At 51.8% G+C, this 22,340-nt stretch overlaps 8 protein-coding genes across 10 annotated transcripts; 1 reads left to right on the top strand and 7 right to left on the bottom strand.

The window, feature by feature from the left end:
- Positions 1–499: 499 nt before the first annotated feature.
- On the bottom strand, positions 500–3,505 carry PV10_06868. 2 transcript variants are annotated; one of them, XM_016371713.1, is made up of 4 exons: positions 2,422–3,505; positions 1,672–2,368; positions 1,257–1,625; positions 500–1,205 (listed from the first exon to the last, which is right to left on the bottom strand). In XM_016371713.1, exons 1-4 carry the CDS (start codon positions 3,432–3,434, stop codon positions 951–953), a joined length of 2,334 nt encoding a protein of 777 aa, XP_016221045.1. In that variant the 5' UTR covers positions 3,435–3,505; the 3' UTR covers positions 500–950. The 2 variants fall into 2 exon arrangements, with proteins under 2 accessions (XP_016221045.1, XP_016221046.1); XM_016371714.1 differs by having other exon boundaries at positions 500–1,625.
- A 153-nt stretch (positions 3,506–3,658) lies between these two features.
- PV10_06867 (uncharacterized protein) lies at positions 3,659–5,101 on the bottom strand. The gene has a single exon (XM_016371712.1). The coding sequence runs from the start codon at positions 4,989–4,991 to the stop codon at positions 3,852–3,854; it is 1,140 nt and encodes a 379-aa protein (XP_016221044.1). The 5' UTR covers positions 4,992–5,101; the 3' UTR covers positions 3,659–3,851.
- A 1,069-nt stretch (positions 5,102–6,170) lies between these two features.
- On the bottom strand, positions 6,171–8,425 carry PV10_06866 (uncharacterized protein; the record flags this gene model as incomplete). The annotated part of the gene is made up of 1 exon (XM_016371711.1): positions 6,171–8,425. One exon carries the CDS (start codon positions 8,423–8,425, stop codon positions 6,461–6,463), a length of 1,965 nt encoding a protein of 654 aa, XP_016221043.1. The 3' UTR covers positions 6,171–6,460.
- Positions 7,295–11,738, top strand: PV10_06865 (uncharacterized protein). Its single transcript, XM_016371710.1, has 2 exons — positions 7,295–9,407; positions 9,465–11,738. The coding sequence occupies exons 1-2, from the start codon at positions 9,363–9,365 to the stop codon at positions 10,332–10,334; spliced, it is 915 nt and encodes a 304-aa protein (XP_016221042.1). The 5' UTR covers positions 7,295–9,362; the 3' UTR covers positions 10,335–11,738.
- PV10_06864 (uncharacterized protein) lies at positions 11,333–14,949 on the bottom strand. The gene is made up of 2 exons (XM_016371709.1): positions 14,402–14,949; positions 11,333–14,295 (listed from the first exon to the last, which is right to left on the bottom strand). The coding sequence occupies exons 1-2, from the start codon at positions 14,638–14,640 to the stop codon at positions 12,042–12,044; spliced, it is 2,493 nt and encodes an 830-aa protein (XP_016221041.1). The 5' UTR covers positions 14,641–14,949; the 3' UTR covers positions 11,333–12,041.
- A 1,051-nt stretch (positions 14,950–16,000) lies between these two features.
- PV10_06863 (uncharacterized protein) lies at positions 16,001–17,947 on the bottom strand. Its single transcript, XM_016371708.1, has 4 exons — positions 17,307–17,947; positions 17,205–17,255; positions 17,095–17,152; positions 16,001–17,041 (listed from the first exon to the last, which is right to left on the bottom strand). Exons 1-4 carry the CDS (start codon positions 17,490–17,492, stop codon positions 16,398–16,400), a joined length of 939 nt encoding a protein of 312 aa, XP_016221040.1. The 5' UTR covers positions 17,493–17,947; the 3' UTR covers positions 16,001–16,397.
- Positions 17,948–19,234: 1,287 nt separating this feature from the next.
- PV10_06862 lies at positions 19,235–21,407 on the bottom strand. Of its 2 annotated transcripts, XM_016371706.1 has the most exons (3): positions 20,993–21,407; positions 20,589–20,943; positions 19,235–20,510 (listed from the first exon to the last, which is right to left on the bottom strand). In XM_016371706.1, the coding sequence occupies exons 1-3, from the start codon at positions 21,361–21,363 to the stop codon at positions 20,145–20,147; spliced, it is 1,092 nt and encodes a 363-aa protein (XP_016221038.1). In that variant the 5' UTR covers positions 21,364–21,407; the 3' UTR covers positions 19,235–20,144. The 2 variants fall into 2 exon arrangements, with proteins under 2 accessions (XP_016221038.1, XP_016221039.1); XM_016371707.1 differs by having other exon boundaries at positions 19,235–20,943.
- A 327-nt stretch (positions 21,408–21,734) lies between these two features.
- On the bottom strand, positions 21,735–22,292 carry PV10_06861 (uncharacterized protein; the record flags this gene model as incomplete). The annotated part of the gene is made up of 1 exon (XM_016371705.1): positions 21,735–22,292. One exon carries the CDS (start codon positions 22,290–22,292, stop codon positions 21,735–21,737), a length of 558 nt encoding a protein of 185 aa, XP_016221037.1.
- Positions 22,293–22,340: the final 48 nt, after the last annotated feature.

The raw sequence follows: 22,340 nt of genomic DNA, 5'->3' as shown, positions 1-22,340 counted from the left end.
TCAAGAACGGAGCTCTAATAAGTCACCTATCCTTTAGTTGCCGCATTACATCAAGGCTACGCACTCTTGGCGGTTCGAAAATACATACATCCCTCGACTTCACCATCTGCAACCTGTAACAATTGATTGGGAAGAAAGACCAAGCGATTAGTAAAGCAACAAAACAACAAACGACACGACATTATCCTTCCTCATGCCAATCTAGCATAGTCGCCAACGTCATGTCCTCCTCAACTCCTCCATGAACCATCCGTTTGTCTAGGATCTCCTCTCTGAAAGAGTGCTTCAAGCACCCCAACAATGAGAAAATGGTTGAAGCGACCAGGCAACAACAGACGAAGGTAGCAGCAGTTCTTGGGAGCAGGCTGCTGCCACACTGTGTCTCACTTGTGCCGCGCTGAGCTGCAGAGAGGGTCAGTTCAGGACTTCAGTCCCCGTGTGCCCAATGAGCAACACAGGCTGTAGGTCACCACGGTCAATATTCCAATGATTCGAGATTGCCCTGCATGTGGCCCGCATGGTCGTCACACTGAGCCCGTGGCCTTACCTGGGGGTGATGAGATCAAAAACAAGAATGGTAGCAAACTAGGCAAGGAAAAGGGGAGAGATGGAATCAAGCCATTGCACATACCGCCAGGCGAGTAGTGTTCGATGGTACCAATATGGCAGAGGACGTGCCGCTTCAAATATTCTCGAGACGTCAACATGATCCGAGCAAAGACCCAACTTGACGAATGGCCTAGACACCATTTGAGCAATGGCCAATCAACCCCAATGCTTCTAGTTGGGCATCATACCCACACTAGCTTGCAAGCGCTCCAGGCTCACCATTAGCGATGAGGTCGATTTTGCATCAACTTCTCTCAAGTTCTTCGTGTCCAGCGTTCAAGGTCTAACCAATGTTCGCAGACAGAGGTTGTTCCTCATTTCCTACTCCCCACCAGTATTGTTCATGTTCGTGTCTTGCTGCCAGATTGAATCCTCTGCGCTGCTACTGCTCTCGCGTCCAGGTCTTTGGACATGTCTATTGCATCTCGATACCCACCGAGCTTGATGGCATCCACAGCGCTGATTGTCTTCCCGATAGACGGTCGCAAGTCTGGTCGAAGTTCCTTGAGTCGCAAGGCACGTTTTTCCGATTTGGACATAGGCTTTCCCCCAGCCTGGTCGCCATTCATCGAGCCTGGCTTAGAGTCGTCATCGCCCTACAAATGCGTTAGATGTCCAAACGATGGATTGGCGGGCTCCCGACATACTCTCAATTGCTTTGACTCGACCTGAGCTCTCTCACTCGGGCGACCCATGCGTGTCTCGCTAGTCCGCGTAAAGGACCTGGCGTCGTGGTCTGGTCGGATCAGGACGCTGCCAGTGTACAGCTCATGTAGAAGTTGTCGCTGAGATTCGTAAAGGGAGAAGTCACCGCCGACCAGGCATTCCAAGAAGCTGCCCGGTTCAGCTTTTGAATGGAATGTCTCAAGCCGGTCTTTTAATGCTTGGTGGGCGGCACGAAAGCATTCCTGGATTTCCGCGATCTTGTGGGTCCCGCCAGATATGTTGTTGTCTGCGCGATTTGGATCAATGATGGTTAATCTACTAGTCTTATCGTTGAAATGGCCAAAGTTCGCCTGGCAAGGAGTTAGCCAACAGTATTAGGCACTCGGGTTTGCCTACCTTGTCCAGATATGCCGGTGGGTCGAGTCGGATGACCACCGAATCTCTGTCTAGCACATAACCGTAAAGATTGAAAAATTCGAGCAGAAGTTCCCCCAGGTTGACAGCCGATGATTTTGCACCCTGGTGATGAGGATACATCTGGAGTAGACTGGTGACTAGGCAAATGGTAGAGAAGCCTCCCAAACCACCGTTGGCAACGTCGTTGAGTCCACGGATCATCAAGAATTGTTTGATGATCGACACCAGGATTGGCATAACAGGAAACTCATCTTTCCATTTCTGGGCCGTGTCGATTGCGTTGACCCCAGTATCATTGTCAAAGCAAAGATCGACCTTGAGCCCACTCGTGGCATCAACGAATTTGACAATGGGTACTTTAGATCTTGAAATGGTAATAACGCTGCCAGGCTGTGCAATCTGTCGCTTCAAAAGTCTTGAAAAGAAGAAGAGAGAACTCTGCACCTCCTGCTTGTCCGGCACACGATTCGGACGATAGTCCCGCGTGAGAAAGACGAGGTCCATATCGCCAGTCGGTAGATACAGTCCTGCAGCGTAAGATCCAAACGCCTTTAGATGACCTCTCATGGCATTCTGAAATTGACGAGACAAGCGCTCAAAGACATCTTGTCGAACTTGCTTTTCATGTTCTCTGGGTTTAACCCAGTGGTAAAAATCGACGATTTCTTTGTGAAGCCTAGAACGGTTAGCTTGTTGGACTGCAGGGGGTAGACTCGGGTCTGCGCTTACGCTACACCGGGGAGATCTGAGGAATCATGACCACTGAACCATGGCGTCGCTTGAACACCAGGGGCAGCGATCCACCGCTTTTGGACCCATGCATCTGAATACATGCTATGGGCTGAGTGCATTTTCCTAGGTGGTTCTGCGTGCGTGGACAGTCGTTTTCTCTTCAAGTCACTCGTCATTTCGCCGCTACTTTTGAAAGACTGGAATCGCGTCACTGATGGTAGGGAAGATGCATGCGGAACGGAAGGCATGGACATCGGAGGAGGTGGAGGTGGTGGCATGTCCTGCGCGATGGAGTGAGGTGGAGGCGGTGGGGGGATCGCATCAGAGGCGCCGATGACCACGGGCTTAGTGGTATCACCATTGCTCATGTCGAAAGAGATGAAGTCGTCGGGCTGCGCAGTCGTCCTAGATGTACCGGCAGACTCGAGGCGCGCTTTCCGAATCAGCCTCACGACGTCTGTTCGCTTCGCTGCAGCATCAACGGCCGTAACAGGTGGCAAGGAAGTATAGGGATCGGGGTTGGACCACTTTGAAACTTGCGTATCGTCTTTGGGGCCGGTGTCAACCCGGGGTCGCTTTGCGGGAACTTGGACATCATCCTCATCGGATTGCGCCATCTCTTCTTCCTCGCTATCGGTCAGCTCGTCGGGGGCGCGAAATTTAGCAGTAGTATTGGCTAAAAGCGAAGGGTCCTCAGGTCCGTCGTGGTTGATTCTCAGCAACGGGCGGTCGGAGACCTTACGTTGGTAGGGGACAAACCGATCTCTGTGCTGTCGATCTCTGTCGCGATTGTCACGTCGCCCAAATTGGTGTTTGGGTCTAAAGCGACGGTCTGGCTCAAGCCGGCGACTTCCGTCGCGGCTGCCTTGAAAGTAGTACATTCCACTGTCGGCATTTGACGGTGGCCACGATGACTGCTCCCCGCGGCTGCGCGAGTTATCATCTTGGTGACGAGAGCTGTAGCCGCCAGAACCCCGATAAGAGTCGGACCCGGGTCGCCAGGAGTCCATACCGAACAGGCGCGGGCCTCAGACTCAACGGTCACAAGGAATAGAACATAGAATGGCAAAGGACGTGTAGGTCAGAAAAGTGGAATTGATGATATCGTAGACTCGATCAAAAACCGAGAAAATAATTGGGTGATCGATCTAGCCTAACTGGGCATAGTATCCATCCGGGATGGAAAAGGCAATTGGATCAACAAACCACGTGCAGCCATGCACATTCATGTGGTGGTCAAAGCTACCAGGTAATTATTATTACTACATATCTGTCGTTGTCACTGTTTCACAATTGTCGATTACAAGCGCGGTGGAGAAGAGTGCCGCTATGCAGTATAGATCCCAGGAAACATTTCTTGTGAATTTTACTCGTCTTGTCACTCCCTCAGTCCGATCTTCATTAACGTGGACAAGGATTTGATGTTGCTATAACTGCCCAGGCTTGATTCTCTTGAGTCCTTTCTCGAGCTGGTCAATGAGCTGCATGTCCAGAGCATGTTCCCGAAAGCTCACTCTGTCTGTACACCAGTCGAGCCAGTACCCTGCCCGAGATCCCTCAGGTGCTCTGAGAATGCCGACACTCACATCGACGACGTCAGGTCTCTGACGGCAATGCCAAAACACCGAGGCACCACAAACGTGGCAAAACTCACGGAAGCAATTCGGGGAACTCTCTACCCGTTTCAAGGTGCCAAAGTCGTAGGTCAGAGGTTGTCCACTGAGCTGAAAGATATTTGCTTTTGGGATGAAAGCCCAGGTCTGCACAGGAGAGCCTGCAGCAAGTCTGCAAGATCTACATGCACACGTACCGGCCAAAAACTTGGAGCCGTCATTTCGCAGCCACCATTTGACATCTTCTGGGTTTTCAGAGCTGGCGGAATGATAGGGAACCAAGAGGTCTGGCCAAGGTGAGGAACAGAGGCTTGAGGTAGGGTTGGGCCTAGTGATGGAGAAGGATACTCCACCGCAGTGGCATTGGGCTCTCAGCTCGGCTCCTTGTTCCTTCTTTTGGCCATCAGGGCCTTCTTGCTCCATGAGATGGTCTAGGCGAACCTCGCTCTGTGAAGGGTCCTGGGTATCTTTCGGCAGAGTGTGATTTGAGTGGATGCGTGGACCATCGGGGCCCTGCAGGTAGAGTGGGATGGGTGCATGAGAATGCGACTCAGCCAGAGAAACGGCGAGTCCGCCGTCAATGGTGTCGCCCACAAACTCGTGTTGGACGATATTTTCCAAGCTAATTCTCGAAACTTGCTCAGCTTGCTCAAAGCGGTCGATGACTCCGGAACAGATACCCCAGGCATCATGTTTCTTGACATGAACGCACATATGACTACCGCAATCTCCACAAAAGTATCTGGTCAAATGCTCAGACGAGTCGTACCTGCTAAGAGCGTCTAAGAAAGATGGAGGACGTGAGAGGGGGAGACAAGATAGCGTCAAAACACCCGTAGTATACCGACAGGAACTGCATGAGCACCAAGAGTTTTGGATCGGTGGGGCAGACTTCAGCGGTACAATGTCTGAATTCTCTCCACAAAGGCATCTCACTTGGACTGAAGATGACATGCTGGATCAAGGTCAAGCCCTCGAGCGGGATGGTGTAAGCTTGGGGTGCAAGCTCATAGATATTTGCTTGCTTGAGGTGAGGGGAGTAGCTCTTGGTTATATGGGAGCCTAACTTACTAGAAGTAAGAATGCCTGTGGACACTTTAGCAGGGCCAGTCAGAGCATAAAGAACATGGATTGCGACCTCTCCTTCGCCTTGGACTTGAAACCAGAGAGACACCTGAGGAAGCAGTCTGGGCACCGACTTCTTTGGGTTCGGCGTATAGATGTGGATAGTGTCGTCGAATGAAAGCAGTCAGGAGGGGGAGGAAGTCAGACTGGTGACTGTCGATCGATTCCCGATGTCCGTATGGGCATAGGGCATGGCATGGCGTGAAGTCACGCTCACGCTGACGCTCACATTCTGCTACTGCAGCGACAGAAGTGGATAGAGAGAGTTAACCATGGTTGAAACGGAAGGAGCGACCCCCAAGAGTAGTGGCATGGCGGCACTTTCCGACCCGGCGTACATAAAACTTGCTCACCTTCAACATCTCCCTGACTCACTTCTTCTCCTCCTTTCTCTTTGCCTTGAAATCTGAAATCCACAACCAAAGTGATCACAGCCGAATCCTCTACGTACTCGTATCTACCATATCCAATCCTTCCAAGCCTCCGCTTATTATCCTTATCATCCACATTGACAAAATGGGTATGGACCAACGTTGCCGCCGCGCCGTGTCTGGCATGACTTGTTCTGACCTTTGACTTCCTCCAGGTCCTTGTTCTTGCAGCTGCGGCTCAACCTGTGAGTCACTGTATTGCCCTTATTATGAGAATATGACTGATTGAACGCAATCACAGGTGCCTGCCCATCTGGAAAATGCACATGCGTATGAATTACTCGTCTCCTCCAAAACATCTGTCTACTAAATTCCGAGGCTAGAAATGAACACCCTCCCTCGATCCCTCTCAAGTCCCGTGTTTTTCTAGTCAAATTGCTACGAACATGTTATCTGCGAGAATGGAGCATGCCATAGTGCTCGAAGGGTTGTTCAAAGTGGCCCTAGGTACTGAAGAAATCACATTCATTAAACATGAGGTTTAGGGGCCTAGGTAGCTAGGAAGATTTGTTGCAGACCAATACATCGTGACGCATTATTTATCATCTCCGACCTTGAATGAACTGGATATGAAACTGTCAATTTGCTCAGCTGTCACAAGTTGCTTTGGGTATTGAGGTGACAGTCTCTTTGGAGGGGTTTAGCATCGCTGGTGATGTTGAGTGCGGGGGCTGCTTATCATTGGCATTCTTATCGATACGAAATCGCCACGTCACGCCCCGTCCATTCTCGTCCCCTCGTCCTCCATTCTCGTCCTCCGCCCTTCTTTGGACCCTCTCTGTCTCCTTCGCATCATTCCTTGTTTTGGCCCACATTCCCGTCGTCAAGAAGCACGTGCCCTCGACGGAGTGAATTACGAGGACAGTCCTACTCCAGAAATATAGTATCCATCCGTGCAAACACGTCCACCAACAATCTGGTCTGCGGATATTCGCACAGTTCCAAGTATCGGTCGGCGAACTCTTCAGGGCTCCGTACATGATCGACAAAGTCCGGGAGGATGCCAATAATTTTGTTAGTACCAGGCTCCACCAAAACCATGTCCTGACCAATATAATCCATACCACGCTGTGCGCAGAAGAATGAGGCTTCCATCTCTGCCTCATTACCTTGCGCCCCATCCTCGGTGGTCAGTTCTTGCATGATGACTACGAGGTCATCGTCTTCCTGATTTGTGTCGGTTGGAGCCTGTGCCTCTGAGTTATCTTCGACCTCCGTAAGCGCGGCTTGAGCCTCGTAGTACCCCCTTGACAGGAGACCAAGTATGGTGCAACTCTTCACAGTGACTATGACTGGGATGAAGACGGTGGTGGACCACTCATACGCACTCATACCAAATCCACATGATATCAGAGCCGCCAGTCGTAAGAGGCGATCGGCATAGCTGGTGGAACACCGCATGGACAGCCATTGGGAATAGTAATTCCAGTCCCCCCCCATGGCCGCATTCTCCTCGAAAAGCCCGAGCCACATGGCATTCAGGGCTTTCACGGCCTCCTTTTCTTCGTCCAGTTCACCCCCATCCTCGTCGCGTGTCCAAGTAGAAACAGGACGGTCTGATGAAACGTGTGACAGCAGAGTCGGGCTAGGCACAGTCCTCGGATAGGACCCATAGAGGTTCAGACTCCCACGAGAGGCAAAGAACCATGACTTTTGGTTAAAGTTCATAGACTCTCGGATGATTCTGAGTAGGTCCGATACCTCTGCGGGCCTTCTCTCGTCTATTGTGACGTCGCTGACTTTGAGCCCCCAGTGAAAGGTTTGTTGACCAGCCGGGCTGCCGAGCATTGATACAAAGTCGCCTAGAACCTGAGGTGTAGGGACATTGTCGGTAGCAAGTCTCGAAGCGTCCGCGGAAGGAGAATCTGACACCATGCCACGAGTCACATGGGCAAGGAATGCATAGCCTGCTTGCGATGCTTGACGACACAGATCGAGCCACAACTGTCCAAAGGCCATCGTCCGGACATTTTCGGGTGGCACATACCATCCGAACTGTGGGAAGATGGCCAAAATAAAATCTCGAGCTTTGGTGGTCTGCCGCATGCTGTTGAGATGGACGTCAATTTCTGCTATCCCGGAACGTCGTCGATGTCGGTCAACATCAGCGGTCTTGCGAGTCACCACGCCGTTGTGCAGGAAGGCGTGGACGAATTCGTTGTACTCTTGGTCGGAGCCGTCTTGATCAACACCATATGAGATCCAAGAGTAGGCTGTCGCCTGCAAATGGTCCGTCAGCTGTTTGAAGCGAGTTGCGTAGCCCCACAAATCGTCCTCAACATCGAAGTCTTCATGTTCAACATGACCACAGATGGTAAACTGAATGGTATCAGAGAGAACAGCCTCCTGCAGGACCCACAGTCGGTCAAACCAGGGCTCTGCCAAGGGATGAAAGTAGTGAGAAGTCCTCATGTGTCTTTGGAAGTTCTCTCTCGCTCCATTCATCCAGGTGTTGCCATCGGCAGTCATGGCATCGGCACAGCATTTGGCGAAACCCCCAGGCTCACGGATCACAATGGTTTTGGCGGCACCTCTGTAGATATTGGGGATATGGCGAACCACCCGAATCCGTTCGTCTGGCACGGCTTGGTCGACGCAGAGGATATCCATCCAGAAGAACTCACGACCAACAAGCTGTTTGAATTCGTCTGCCAGAAATGCGGCCTTGTGCGGTGAGGCAAGCACTTTCCAAGGGATATTGGGTATGTCATCCCTCCACTCAGCCTTGGCCCAGATGTGTGAGATGGCAAGGTACCGAGTTGTATCGATATCAACATCATGTCTTTCGACAAGCCCATCGTCTTGGAACTGGCACAGAGTAAGGACGGTCATATTGATTAGACAGAATTGCGACCTGAAGCGAACAGTTTTGACAGATTGAGTACCATGATGATAAGATGGTTCTGTCGATCAGCCTGCTTTTTTATAAGGCAGGCAGAGTCAGAGTCCCCATGACTCAGTGACAACACGAGGCAGTGGTTCAATTGATTCGACAGCCAGAGTGCTGAACAAGATACCCTGTTTACGAGGGGGGAAGAAACACGGGCTGTGCAGAAGCATCAAAGATTCAACGAGACCCGTCATGATTGGCTGCTATCGCCTTCCAGCTCTGGTTCAGCCGTACTGAATTTAAGTAAAAAGATCGGGCTGTTGTTGGACAATGAGCCAGTCGACATTGGATCCCGTTGATGATGGTTGTCGATAATGTGTTGCTTGTGTTCGCTTTACTGTTGGTATCCTGATGTCAGTCAAGGAAAATCTGGTGGGAGGCTTGGGGTTGATCCGGAGGTGGGGCACCTGAAGAAATAGGTAAGACTTTTAACTAATGGCGTTGTCTCTAGGCACTATGAGTGCCTGAAGGAAGCGCACAAGGGCCTAACGAGTGCCGAGGCCGATTCCCCACCATTCACCTTGTGCATACTCATGTGGCCGGCCATACAAACCAAGCAATTTGACCCATGCACGTCCATGTTTTCGGTTTAACACCCACCATCACCACCACCACCACCACCACAATTCAGCCTCCGACTTCAACCTGTTGTGGGGACATCTCCGCATCCAGAGTTCTTTCCGTGACACGCTCCATAATGCTTACAATAACGAGTTCATCCGCAATCAATCTCAGGTGGGTAGTATATTAGCAGACATTGCTTCATCCTGTTCAGCGCGCTGGGTCAATTCTTTCTGTGGATTACCTTAATCGTACCTTCGAGACGAGAGCCAGTACCACTTACCATCCGCAATCCCCTTCTAACACCTCACTCTCACAATGGCACCACAACTAGCATGGCTGGGACTGGGCAACATGGGTAGGGTAAGTCTCTCTACCACTCAATAATTTTGCTCATGATTCTGCTGACACCCACCACAGGGTATGTGCAAGAACCTCGTGGAAAAGGGAAACCTTTCGCATCCTCTCATCATTCACAACCGCACCGTCAAAAGAGCCCAAGAACTATCGGCCAAAATCGGACACTCTGTTGTTGCCTCTTCTATACGAGAGCTCGTCTCCAAGGCCGACATCATCTTCTACTGCCTTGGAGATGACCCTGCCGTCTTGTCCACTCTCGATGAGATCCTCCAGTCCGATGTCACAGGCAAGGTCTTGGTCGACTGCAGCACAGTACACCCTGATACAACCACCAAAGAGGCGGAACTGATTGAGAACAAAGGTGCCAGCTTTGTGGCATGCCCAGTGTTTGGTGCACCAGCCATGGCTGATTCGGGTAACTTAATCTGCGTCTTAGCTGGAAAAGTTGAAGCTGTGGACAAGGTCAAGCCATTCTGCAAAGGAGTCATGGGCCGAGAGAACATCGATTTCTCGGGTCAGGAACCTCGAAAGGCCACTCTGCTCAAAGTCCTCGGTAATACCTTCGTGGTCAGTATGATTGAGACTCTGTCTGAAGGCCATGTGGCAGCGGAAAAGACAGGGCTCGGGGTCAAAGAGCTTCACCAGTTTATCGAGATCATGTTCCCCGGACCCTATACAGCATACTCGAACCGCATGCAATCGGGAGACTACTATCAACGAGACGAACCTTTATTTGCAGTCGACTTGGCCAGAAAGGACGCCCGTCACGCCATGGATCTCGTCAGCAAAGCCGGTGGTCGGATGAAGAATGTCGAACTAGCTGACTCATACCTCAAAGTGGTCAAAGAAGTCCAAGGAGAGAAGGGCGACATTGCCGGAATATATGGAGCCAAGAGAGTCGAGGCTGGCTTGCCCTTTGGGAACCAGTAACGGTAAGGGACCACCAACATCGGGGCTGAAATGGTGGTTACAGGGATCTACTTACTCCTCCCGTGCTTTGTGTTGGCTGCTGAGTAGACTTTGGGGAGCTTTGGTACCAGAACATGTCACAGCTTTGCACCGTCGTTGTTTCTTTGCATACACGGCACACCACCAATGCTTGTCTCACGGCAATGCAGAGCTCCAGATCAAGAGAAGAACATGATCCACCAACCACTAGCGGATTCCAAGAGCGATCGGTGTCGATCTCTGCAGCTGCGGTAATCCCCGTCGCGGGCAAGATGTTTAACGTGGGAAGCCTCCTTTCTTACCAACGCCTCACTTTCAAACACTCGACTATCATGATTCGTGCTCTTAACAATGTTCCAGTTACCTCAAAGAGAAAAAGAAAGGAGAGGAACAAAGAACCTCCGGATCCCCACGCAATTTGATTTGTTTTCTCGTTGGTCACACCATGTTCTGACCTCGACCCAACCAAGTCATCGTCTGAGAGTGAAAGCCTTGGCTTTCCTTCAATGACAAAGCTACGGATCGACCGAAGCACTTGTGGAACCCAAGGAACGCTTGCACGAACAAACAAGTGACAGGATTTCCAGAATCGTCTTCTTGAAACCGATGCCCAACCATGACACTAGGAGATGTTGAGACGAGCCAGATTTAGCGTTGATCATCAACCTATCCACTCTTGTACAGTATCGACATGCCACGCCCACTCCACGGCCACACGGCATGCACCGTCCTTTCTCGCTCTCTCGTGCCACATCCTGCTCCATGATTCAATTGTGGGTCGTCCAAACTTGTTCTTCTGACTCCTTGCCGATGGTGGTGGTGGTGGCGGTACCCACCTCCCCACTCGCAACTGGGGTTCGGTCTCGATGTTTTCTACTGCCAATTGCCCAAGATCCCTCCCCTCGCGTTCGCGAAGAGTCAGCCTCATTCCCAAGCATGAGGTTGCACTTGTCACATCACATCCCCCCTTGCATCATCACCTTGCTGCCTTGGTTGGTGCTCGGTACCGAGCCGGCAACGCCCTTACTACCAGTCTTCGCTACGTCTCCATTCACGACCCCAGCGCCGGCGATGGATCCCCTCCCTGCCCGTGGTGCCTCCGTCACTATGTACTTTATGTATGTACGCTGACCCATCCGAGTACAGTAATAAAGTACTATCAGCACCCACTCAAGTAGGTACAAACGTCAGTGAACATGCCCTGATGTGGGTCATGGTCTCATCGGCGCAGACTTCGACCTTTGTGGTGTCCGATACGTCCCCATGACCAGCTGCTGAATCATCTCCGCCAGGTGCCTACAGTTCGAGGTCAACGGGCGTGGTTAAAGGGCCTTTCTCATTCTATGCGCCGCGGGAATTAAAACCAATTACAAGGCAGCATCACCCAATGAGAAGTTTCTAGTCATGCCTACAAAGTCACCTGTCGCTATTGCCAAACAATCAACCAAATAAATCAATGTTTCCGTGTCCCACCTGTCAATACCCCATACGTCCTTCACCATCTGCTTTGTTTTGATAATTGTCGCAATTTTGGTGGCCGGCTTTCCACATACTGCATCGCGTAGCGGCGTCATTGCCCTGACAAGGTCTGCCCATATACCAAGCTCAAGGTTATCCTGGTCTGGGTGGGTGCTCATGGCCGCAGGATGACAAAATGACCGCTTCCCGGATCGTTGCTCAAAGTCGAAATCAGAAAGCCTCGTGGCTTCGCCCGGAGTCTGAACCGCCGCCCAAACTTCGCGCATCCGCCCTGATCATGTTCCACCCGGCGCTGATGTCAACTTGACCTCGCTGCTGCAGCGGACTTCCCGCTGCCAAACCATCAGAGCCATCATCTGTTTCCAATGTATCCGATCGGGGTCGGGTCTTTCCACCGCGACGAGCTTCGTCGGTCCATCTTTCATTAGCATCCCAGTCAAATAGATCTTGTAGTCTGGTTTGTTCTGGAGTCTCCTTCGCATCCATGTCCATGGCATCGATCCAGGAATCTGATGAGTCATTGCTGCTCTGCGCGCCATCTGATATTGATGTTGGCTGGTCTGTCCCCCATTTCCCACGTTTTTTCAACAAGATCTCCAGATCGCGCTTCATCCCTAGTGTGTACGGGTGTCTCTTGCCCAGCATCTTGATTCTCCCTTCGGTGATCTGCCAGAACAACCTCTCGACTTCATCCAGTTCCCCTCTTTCTTCCAGCATCATTGCCAACAGTCTTTTGCCTTCAAGTCTTTTAGGATGGCTGATGCCCAATGTCTCTCTCGAATCTTTGATGGCTTGTCGAATCATCACAATCGCCTCGCTAATCCGGCCTTGCCCTTGCTTTCGAACTGCCCGGTGAAGGTTAGTCAAAGCTGAGATGGACTGGAGGTGCTTAGTCCCCAAGACTGAGCAAGATCTCGAATACGCTTCCCTGAGCACGTTTTCAGCCTGTTCAGCCTTCTCCTCGACATTCAACATGTAGCCATAACAATATAGAGTCGCAATGGACCGTGGATCGTTGTAGCCATGCATTACTGTCAAATCTTTGTGAACCAGCAATAATGTTTCACTTGAAATCTCGCCGCTCTTGTGCCTCAGGTCGGCAACGAGGACCATCCACCGGACAACATGCGTGATGGGATCCGTTTCGCCGAGGACTCGCAATGCAACATCGTAGGCAGACTTCATGATTCTCCTCGTAGTCTCTCCTTCGTTGTGCATATGCAGTATTGACAAAGTCTGGTTCAGAGCCAGAATGATCTTGGGGTCCTGGTGTGGAACCAACATCCGCTCAAACTCCTCATCTGCATCAACTAGACTTCTGTTAGCAAGATCATGATCGCCACGGTTGAAGTAGATGCAGGCGGAAAAGCATCGAGCAACCCATCTCCAAGAGTGGTTGTGGGAACGGGCAGAGCCAGGGACTTGCAGAGTACTCTGATTCACATCGGCAGTGTCATTCAGGATGCTTCTTGACTGAGCCTCGAGATTGGGGAGACTGATGAAGTGGGTTCGCGTCTGTTCGTTACACGACGAACAGATTTGGCCATAATCCTCGCTGTCAGGCGTGGATGCGTCGGTGTTCATCTGTCGCCATGAAGCAATGTCATCTTGCCCACAGAGAGACTTTACTGATGGTGTATCCACCACTTGTAAGGCCATGTATTCGACATCCCTCTGGAGCCGCTGACATGGTATATGAGGACTGTCTCGACTCCAAGACGAGGTTGCATAGTGGCTTTGGTGATCGACTGACGAAGTGGCATGATTTGTTTCAATCAGTGGCTGAGTCATGTAGGTCGTGGTGTCCCGCGAGGGAGGAAAGTGTTCCGCCGGAACAGTCGGTAAAGGCGAGCCTTGATAATGCCACTCGTTTGGAGCATTTGTACCCTGAGGCGAACACCCCGTGACAGGAGTAAGCAATGTCACTGGAGTGAAGTGTGTGGTAGCCGGCGACCAGCCTGCCGACGGGGTGCTATCATGGGGAGACTTCTGAAAAGCTAACGAGTTTCGATGGGACAGCGGCGGACATGGGGATGTCTCTGATACAAGTCCTGGTCCTGGAAGCGAGAGTTTGACCGTCCCCTCGGACATTCGTGGTATCTCGCCGGGAGCAGCATACCTTGTTGTTGAGACTGGTTGGGGATGGTCGTCGGGGTCGTTGTCGGCTTCTGGAGTATATGCTCGGACATGAGCATATTGAGGATCATTTTCTTGATCCGCTTGACTTCTGCATACAATGTTTGCTGATGCGGTCGCCAGAAATTCATCCTCGGTTAGTCTCCGGCCTTTGATGTATTTGTGGAGATCTTTTAGGGATCTCTGATGGCCATGAACGATGAATGCTGTTCTGGGCTTACCAGCGTCAAGGCGAATCTGACGCAAAACGGCGCATATTTGATAGTCTCTGTCGGAGTAATTCTTACTAAAACCCCATTGCGAGAGTCGGGCCTTGTACATGCGCTCGCTAGGAATCAAGGTCAGCATATGATTTCCCATGACGATGAGGAATCCAAGGCAGTGCTGTGCGAGGGCGAGAAGGTGTCGAGGAAGGAGGGGAAGGGGTAGCATACGTCGCTCGAAAACCATGCTGCTGTTCGAGCTTTCTTCTGACTTCTTTTAGGGGCATGGTCTGGTAGAGAATTCGGATCTGTTCCTTGACCGCCTGCCATTGAGCAGGGTTCGGGCCTTCGCGCGGCTCCAAGAGAGGGCCAGATGAGACGGCTTGAGCCGAAGTTTGGGGTAGTCCAGCATTAGCATTGTCGCTGTTGTCAATTGTCCATCCACGAGAAGAATCCTGGCGCAAGGCCATTGACTTGTTGTCAGAGCTCTGAGGAGTCGAAGATCATCACTCCCTCGGATGAATTTCAGTTTACAAATGGAAGAGCTGGACTGGGTTTCGCTTGGGCAGGCTGTCCTCGGGTCCAGGTCGAGTGGGTTGCCGTCTGACAGGGCAAATTGATGGATGCACGAGGGGACCAGTCAGACCGTCACAGGTAGAAGAGAGAGAAACTGTTGAGTGTAAGTGAGAAGGGAACGTAGTGGCAATATGCGGCAACAGAGGATGGTCGAGGGGCCTTGTGCCTCGTTTCCCAAGGCATTTTGTGTGTGCGGTCCTCTGCGGTCCTCGTGAGACCGAGATCGCCAATAACTGCAGTTGGGGCCCGGTTCACTTGAGCTAGGCCGTGACGGCGCCTGCACATGCACAGTCCTTAATGTCTCACCAATCAAGTTGGCAATCGATGACAAGTGGCTCCCAATGGTGAGATACCCACCGGTGGTGGGGAGATTGGCAAGACGGTCAAAACGGTTGGAATGGTACGAATGTTTCAAAATCCTCCAGGACGATCGCCATCAAATAAGCGACACTGTCTTGAAGGGCAGAGAGGGCTCTGATGTTTGGGGTTAAATATCTGGGTCTTCCATCGGACATCACCAGTGGCGATCTCGTGTCGACCTCGGACTGATGACGGTTGCGGAGCATCTGGGTTGGTTCCAACGGCGGTACTGGTACCGTGTACAGTATACTCCCGATCGTTCTTGGTCTCGGGTTTGGACGAGGGTATTGAACGAGTCAACAAGCCGACTTTGAGGTCTTTGTGGCATCGTCCCAGTTGATGATTTTTTCTTCTGCCATGACTGCACGGATCGAATGACTGACACGAGTGGGAGGCAAGAGCAGCTGACCTTTTGGTTACAGCTTGCAAGTGCAGTTGTGCAATTGCAGCACAATTGCACTTGCACTTGCCCTCAAATTGGGATTTGCAGAGGCAGGCGCCGCTGGCGTCGTTGCACACGCTGCAACTTTGGTTGGGAAGGTGCAATCCAACCCCCACCCCCGTCACTGCGAGGCACCGACTGGGGTTTTCCAAGGAAAATGGCCCTCTGACCCTGACCTGGCACCTGGTCTGGTTCCATAATACATCAACCTCCATCGATCGACGCCCACATTGACTTGAGTGCCAGAGTGCTGTGAGTGCACAATGTCACAATGTCACAATGCAAGGGTTCAGTTCCCATGGACCATGCTGCTGTAGATCCTGACCTCGCTGCCGATCAATGCCAATGCCCACCACGCTACATCACACACGAGGCATTGATGCAGAAGAAATCCTGTTTCGATTCAACGTCATCTGTCATGGTTGACAAGGGAGCCTCGAGTGCACATGTTCAAGGCATCTCTTTCTTGGCTTTGGGTAAGTCCTTGCACGAATGTTTGCTATGACTGTCTACATCAACTTTAGACCTAGTGACCAAATGATTCAAGCGGCCGCACAGAAATCTGGAGTTGCAGGGTGCACATGGTAGGCAAAGCCTGGTCTCTTGCAAATCAATAGCCCCATTACAGTTCGAAACTTTGGACGCTGCACACACAAAGCAGACCAAGCACTACAGAGACCAGTCAGCGCGAGATGGGAGGAGACATCTTCCCGAAAATTCATCAATGTTGCTTGTATGGCCCCCCCGTGCTGTATGCGACAATTAAACCAACACCAGCTTTCCCCGGTTTAGAGGGAAAGAATGCTATTGCAAGACACGCAGCCAACTCGTGGAAATAAGAACAAGGCTTCAACGGCGTCTCCGGGGATCGTCCTGGGTTCCTCTGCGCTCCACCGAGCGAGTCGGGGGATAGTCTTCCGCTGTGGGGTTGCCTCTCATCATTTGTGACCCAGTCTTGAGCATGTCAAACGCAGCGGGGTCTGGTTGATCAGGTTCAGGCTGGCCGGGCTGTTTCGGTGGAGCAAGGGAATGTCTTGAGGTGTGCTCGTAAGGTGGAGGGTCCTCGTTAGACCTCGCCGGCGGGGAGTACCGGCCATATTGCTGGTCAGAACGATATTGAGTTGGAGTGTGGTGTGAGGGCATGTCACCGCCGCCTGGCGCGGGAGTGGAGGAGTAGTTATAATTGTAATAGGTGTGGGCTCCAGGTTGTGGCATCGAGGTCGAAGGCAGTGAGTGGACCCCACCTCCATGATACGAATGAGTCTGGGTTTGTGGCTGATACTGAGCTACGGAGACACCAGATGGGCCAGGTACACTTCCTGTCTGATAACGCATGTGGTCTGAATGTGACATGGGTTCGGTCGTCATCTCACGCCTGCGAGAGTCCTGGGACTGGCCCAAGCTGACCTTGGAGGGACCGGATGGGCCGAATTTTGCCCTCCTCGCGGCCGTCTTGGACTCTGCGTAGGGGTACTGTTCTTTCCTAAAGGCTTCTATCATGGTGTCAACGGTGGCCGATTCGATTAACTTAGGCATGCGAACGCACTCGTCTGTCTTTCATTGTCCCAATCTCTTGAATCGTTGACAATATCTTGCAGTCCTTTCTGCGGTGCAGGGTCAGTCAGAGGGACATATGGGCAAGAAGATGCGGCCTACGGCAGTGAGGGGGGTCTCAGAAGTGACATTGAAGCCGGTGCGTTTGGTTTCCTGACATGATCAGCACTGTAGCGACACAGAATGGGTGAGTTTGATGCTCACGGTTGGGTGTCGTCCCGTCCGTATCTTTGCGGCACGGTCGACCCACGTGCCAATGTAGTGCAGGAGTACATGCGTGTCGATATCCTCACCAGGGATGAAGTAAGTGAGGGCGTAGTCGCTGGTGGAGGACTCGGCGAAATCGGACTCATCTGGCTTTGACCGCTTTGGATTCTGTCGACCAGCCATGGTGGCCGCGAAAGGATGGGTGACTGAAATCTAAGGCGAAGGCGCAGACAAGGCTGTTAGCAATGGCGGTGCGGCTCGTGACAGACCTCGCGGAAGGACGAGGGTATTGATTCGGCCACAGGGACAGTACGAGATCGAATGAGCATGCTTGACAGAAGCAAAGCGGATCCCAGAACAGGCTGGACTGGCCAGAGGGGGAGGGCGAGGATGTAGGAGGCTCCGATTGAAGAAAAGCTACAAGTCTCGGGTGGGAACAGGATCACAGGTTGTCACAGGTTGCGGCTGGGAGCCTGGGACAGCAAAGAAGGGTGCGTCTCCACCGGCACGAACGGGCGTGGACGTGGGAGTGGTCGTAGATGGATGCGTTGTTGGCAAGTCGTCGAGTCAGGCCGTCACCACCATCACTGGCAAAGCACTGGCAAAGCACAGAAGGAGTGGAGTGAAAGGGAATGGATGAGTTGTCAGTCCTGTATTGGAGCCGAGTCGGATTCGGGACGAGAAGGAGCCAGGAAAAGAAGACGGGATGGGCTGATTGCATGAGCCAGCTCTGAAGTGGCCAGTCCAAGGCCTGGACGAGTGAGCACATGATGAAGATGAGAGCCAGTGATGTGTATAAAAAGTGGGCGAATTCTACCCCGCCATGGAGCAACTTGCTGGACAGGTGCGCACACCATGATACCACGTTGTGTTTGCAATCCGTCCTCCACGCTCAAGGGCATAGGCGAGTTCTCAGACGCAAACTGCTTCGCTTGCAGGGTATTTGGACGTCGTGGGAAACAGTGGTTCGCAGGGATGGGTGCCTTGATCCTTGGAGCCCGGAGCTGCCTAACCCACGGAACCTTGGTGACCATTGACCAGACCCGAGGTAGCAGTCAGTAGAAGCTGGTCTCGCTACCTAGCACCTCCGCTAAGTACCTACATAGATCTTGGGATGAGTGACGCACGCGAAACGAGACGGAACGGCTGCCCGAGGATTTGGCGAAGACCTCAGTACAGATTCGACCCAATACAGATACTCCGTACTGTATGATCCATGGCCGTCATCACGGCCACATCTACCGTCGTTAGGCTGTACGCATACATACCTAGGTACAGGAAGAACATAATGTCTTTGGTGGAAAGGCTCCTCCCTCGAGGGCCCGGGCACGACGTGGGGCTTTGGGCACTTTCAAGTCTCCGCAACCACCCATTGTTGGCAGTGACTGAGCGCGTTGGGCCTCTGTCCTCGAACACCATAAGCCATCAGCACCGTCGTAGGATGCATGGTCGATAGGCTAAGATTGGGGGGACCAATACCTATCTCTGCGGCTTGTGGCTTGCGGTAAACCCATGCGCGAGGGCCGAGGTGCCCAAGGAGGTTACTGGGGGCCAAGCGGGCCAAGGGATAACCAAACCACTTTCGATTCGAATGAGAGCCTGAACACGCGTGGGGGCTTGATGTTTAGAGTCCTGAACCCTGTGTAGATACAAACCGTCACAGAGTATGCTAGATTTGGGCTTTTTCTTTATTCGCGTTGGATCGTGTCAGTGATCAGTTTGTTCAGAGCAATGGCCAACAGTCCCCGCTTTACTTGTGAGATCGAGGTGAGATTAAGGTAGGTAGCCATGGCTCTTCGGCCCGCTGACTGCGGGACCGTCATGAACGATCAAAAGCCAAAAGTGCGGCTTTCGTTGCCCGTCTTTTGTCACCTAGGGTCAAATATCACAATTGGACAGTTTAAAAACTCGTCTTCAGGTGCATGTGTTGCTATACCTCTTTTTTAACCGGCAGTTTCAATTTCATCTAATACGAGCCATGGATGTCGACGAGAAACATCCTCGAGACACGTCTATCCCCGTCACGTGCCGTGCCTCTGCCCAAGCCGTGTCGTCGGTCGACTAAGTAGCTGGCATTCTGGTCGAATCAGGACATTGACGGCATGATTACAACATGGCATGTCTTAATCCGAGTTGACCATCTATCACAACCATCTAAACATAACAAGCCACGCTTGAGGAAAGTCGTCTTGTCGCAGCTAGCTTGAATGCCGCGGTCCAGCCCAAAGCCATATTCTTTTTGTTGGACATTCAATGTTACTCCCTCTCAAAAGCCTCCAACTGGGCGGGAGAAGTCGGAAGAATGATTACAATGTCGCTCCCGACTGGCGGTGGTTAAACAGAGATACGGAATCAGCAGTACGCCATTCGAATTGGCGTTGGAATGGTGGGAGAAGCTAGACTGTGTCAAACGTCGTGTCAAATCGACCTTATCGAGACGGAGCACCTAGGTCCGCCTCCCCCATGTCCACAGCTTCTTCGTCAACATTCTCTGCCGTCCACGTTTCCCCTCAGCTCGAGTTGACTCGCCCTCCGGCATATAACCTCGAGCCTATCAACGCGCAGTGGCCAGGTCAGATCAAGATACAACAGCTTTGTTTTTGCGCCAGCCTCTCCTGGCGAAAGCCCAAAAGCCAGACTCGGATTCTCCTTATACTCGTACAGTCGCAGCCTTGTGGCCATGCGCCAAGAAGCTCAGATGGCCTCGGCCCCTGACCCCTTTGAGGCTCAAGAGCCTGGTATATCAACATGTTCTTTGCCTCCCCCCACCCACGCCGACGATCAATAATCACATTGTGTATCTGTTCCATTGTCGAAACCACACTCTGCCCAAACCTATGTTCCTCTCTGTCCAGGAATCGGAAGTTGCCGCTTCTCCAACTCCTTGACGATCACTTTCCATCTTCCAACTTCCTTCTCCTTATCGACCGGGGTTTCGCGCCGCCGGTGGACCACAACATTGGCTCCTAGTGTTTGCAATCTTCTCTTGTCGACAACTTCAACATTTGTGCTCTCTTGTGCTAGTGACGCTTGTTGCTGCCTCTCGTTGATGATATCTGCTGTTACTTGCTTCCGGGCTCGTCGGTAGTGTTTAGTGAGAAGGGTGACCAGTTCTGACAAGGTTCGGTTCTGCTTCCACATCTCGCCAACGACAGGGTCAGGCACACGGTGGCCTGATAGCACGGCAAAGCGTTTGAGGATCTAAAGGCGAGGGGAAAAATGAGTCAGCCTGATGGTTCCAAGAACCAGGTCACACGATACAGAAGGAAGATTTCGTACCTTGAAGGTCGTAGCATCTTTAAAGTTCAGCTTGGTGGTGGTCAAAAACATTGAAATGTTGCTTTCATTCTCGCTCAGCAGCCGATTGAGGTTCTTCCAGGATGGCGCTTCACTCTCCCCAAGGGATTCCTGTAATGTCTTCTCTTGTTCGTCGAAACTCAGGACGGCTCCCGCATCCGTGTTTGTAAGACTCATGGTTAATGCTGCCCGTCTGATCTGCACATCATCGTTGGCACCGATCTCATGGCCAAGCGACTTCTCTGCCACTGTGTCGAGTATAGCGACGTAAAGCCACTTGGAGAAGTGGTCCTCAAGGGTTTCATTCTTCAGCATAGGCCGAGAAGTTGGTATGAAACTATCTTAATTAGTCCATGTGCCCAAAAAATGAGTTTCGTCACACTTACGGGGCAAATGAAACCTTCTCTTCAACGACCTTTTGCTTATGACCTATTACTTCAAGCCCGTCCCATGTCTCGGCCTCTTGATACTCTTCAAAGTCCTCCAAGTCTTCTTCAACCTTCTGTGGCTTGGCTGGCTTTGGATGAATGTAATCCTGAGGCGCTGGAGTCGCGTAGTATGTTGACGCTGATGTGTGAAAGCTGGAAGAAGGCACTAGTGCCGCCGCTGATGTTTTCGACCAGAGCCGGCTCGACGGCTTAGGACGCTGTGCATAAAACCGGACATTGGTTCGGCAGCTAGAACACACATATGGGGAGTGGATCGCGTTTGAAATAAGCCCAGATATTGACTGCTGAGCTCGCCTCGAGGGAGCCATCTTTGTACACGACGAAGATAGCAAGCAAGCAAGATGAAGGGACTGGGGCTTTGACGACCGCAGGGGAAAATAATTACTCAAGGCTTCGGGCAAATCTAGCCAATCAAATGCCAAGCCTATTTTACGGCGAAACAAAAGATCAAACAGCGCTGATAGCTACAGTGGAACATTTGACCTCCTTATCATATGTTATTTCAACGCGCATGATTTTGCATACTCCTTTACGAATTTCGAGAGGCCACAATCTGTCTCAGCTCAGATCAACCAGCTTGACTGACATTCATACGTATTCACTGGCACACGGCATCCTCCTCTAATACGGTGCTGCAGCCCAGCAGGCTCCACTTCTTGAAGGAGACGCTCAGCCCCTATCAGGCATTCGACGTTCTGCTGATACCACCCTCTAACCCAGGCCCAAATTTCATGCTTTTTCCTCCGCAGCCTCTTTCTTCAATTTGCTTCTCTTCGTCTCCATCTTTGTGTTCCATATGCCCAAGCAAGTAATCAAGCCAAAGAAGGCGCAGCCGAGCGCAAGATAAAATACCCGCACCACGGCCTCGTTGTATGCCATCAAAACTTGTGCTACGACAACACTGTCGCCACGGGCCTTGATTGTCTCCATTGTAGGCTTTCCCCGTCAGAGGCTGCAAGGCAGCAGTGGAGAGGCTATACGCTGCGGCATACCATCCAATGTCGGCGATTGTGTTGAACTCGTCCGTGATCTTGGGGATAGCCGTTGCAACTACCGAGATATGAAGGGTGACCATAAGTACGACCAACGCAAGGGCCAGCATGAGGAGCACAAGATGTCCAGGGCCAAGGTAGGTGGTCTCTGGTTTCGGACTCCCTTCATCTGTTGCTCGAGGCATTATTTCACCAGATTCACAAGCTTCAGCGGAGATTCGGTCTGTCAAAGTGGCAGTGGCCATTGCCGGGGATATTGTCAATTCCGGATGTTCTTGTCTCTCCATGAGGAA

Source organism: Exophiala mesophila (assembly GCF_000836275.1).
Source record: "Exophiala mesophila strain CBS 40295 unplaced genomic scaffold supercont1.5, whole genome shotgun sequence".
Lineage (NCBI taxonomy): Eukaryota > Fungi > Ascomycota > Eurotiomycetes > Chaetothyriales > Herpotrichiellaceae > Exophiala > Exophiala mesophila.
Note: the sequence above shows the minus strand (reverse complement) of the source record. Positions and strands in the feature narration are given on the sequence as shown.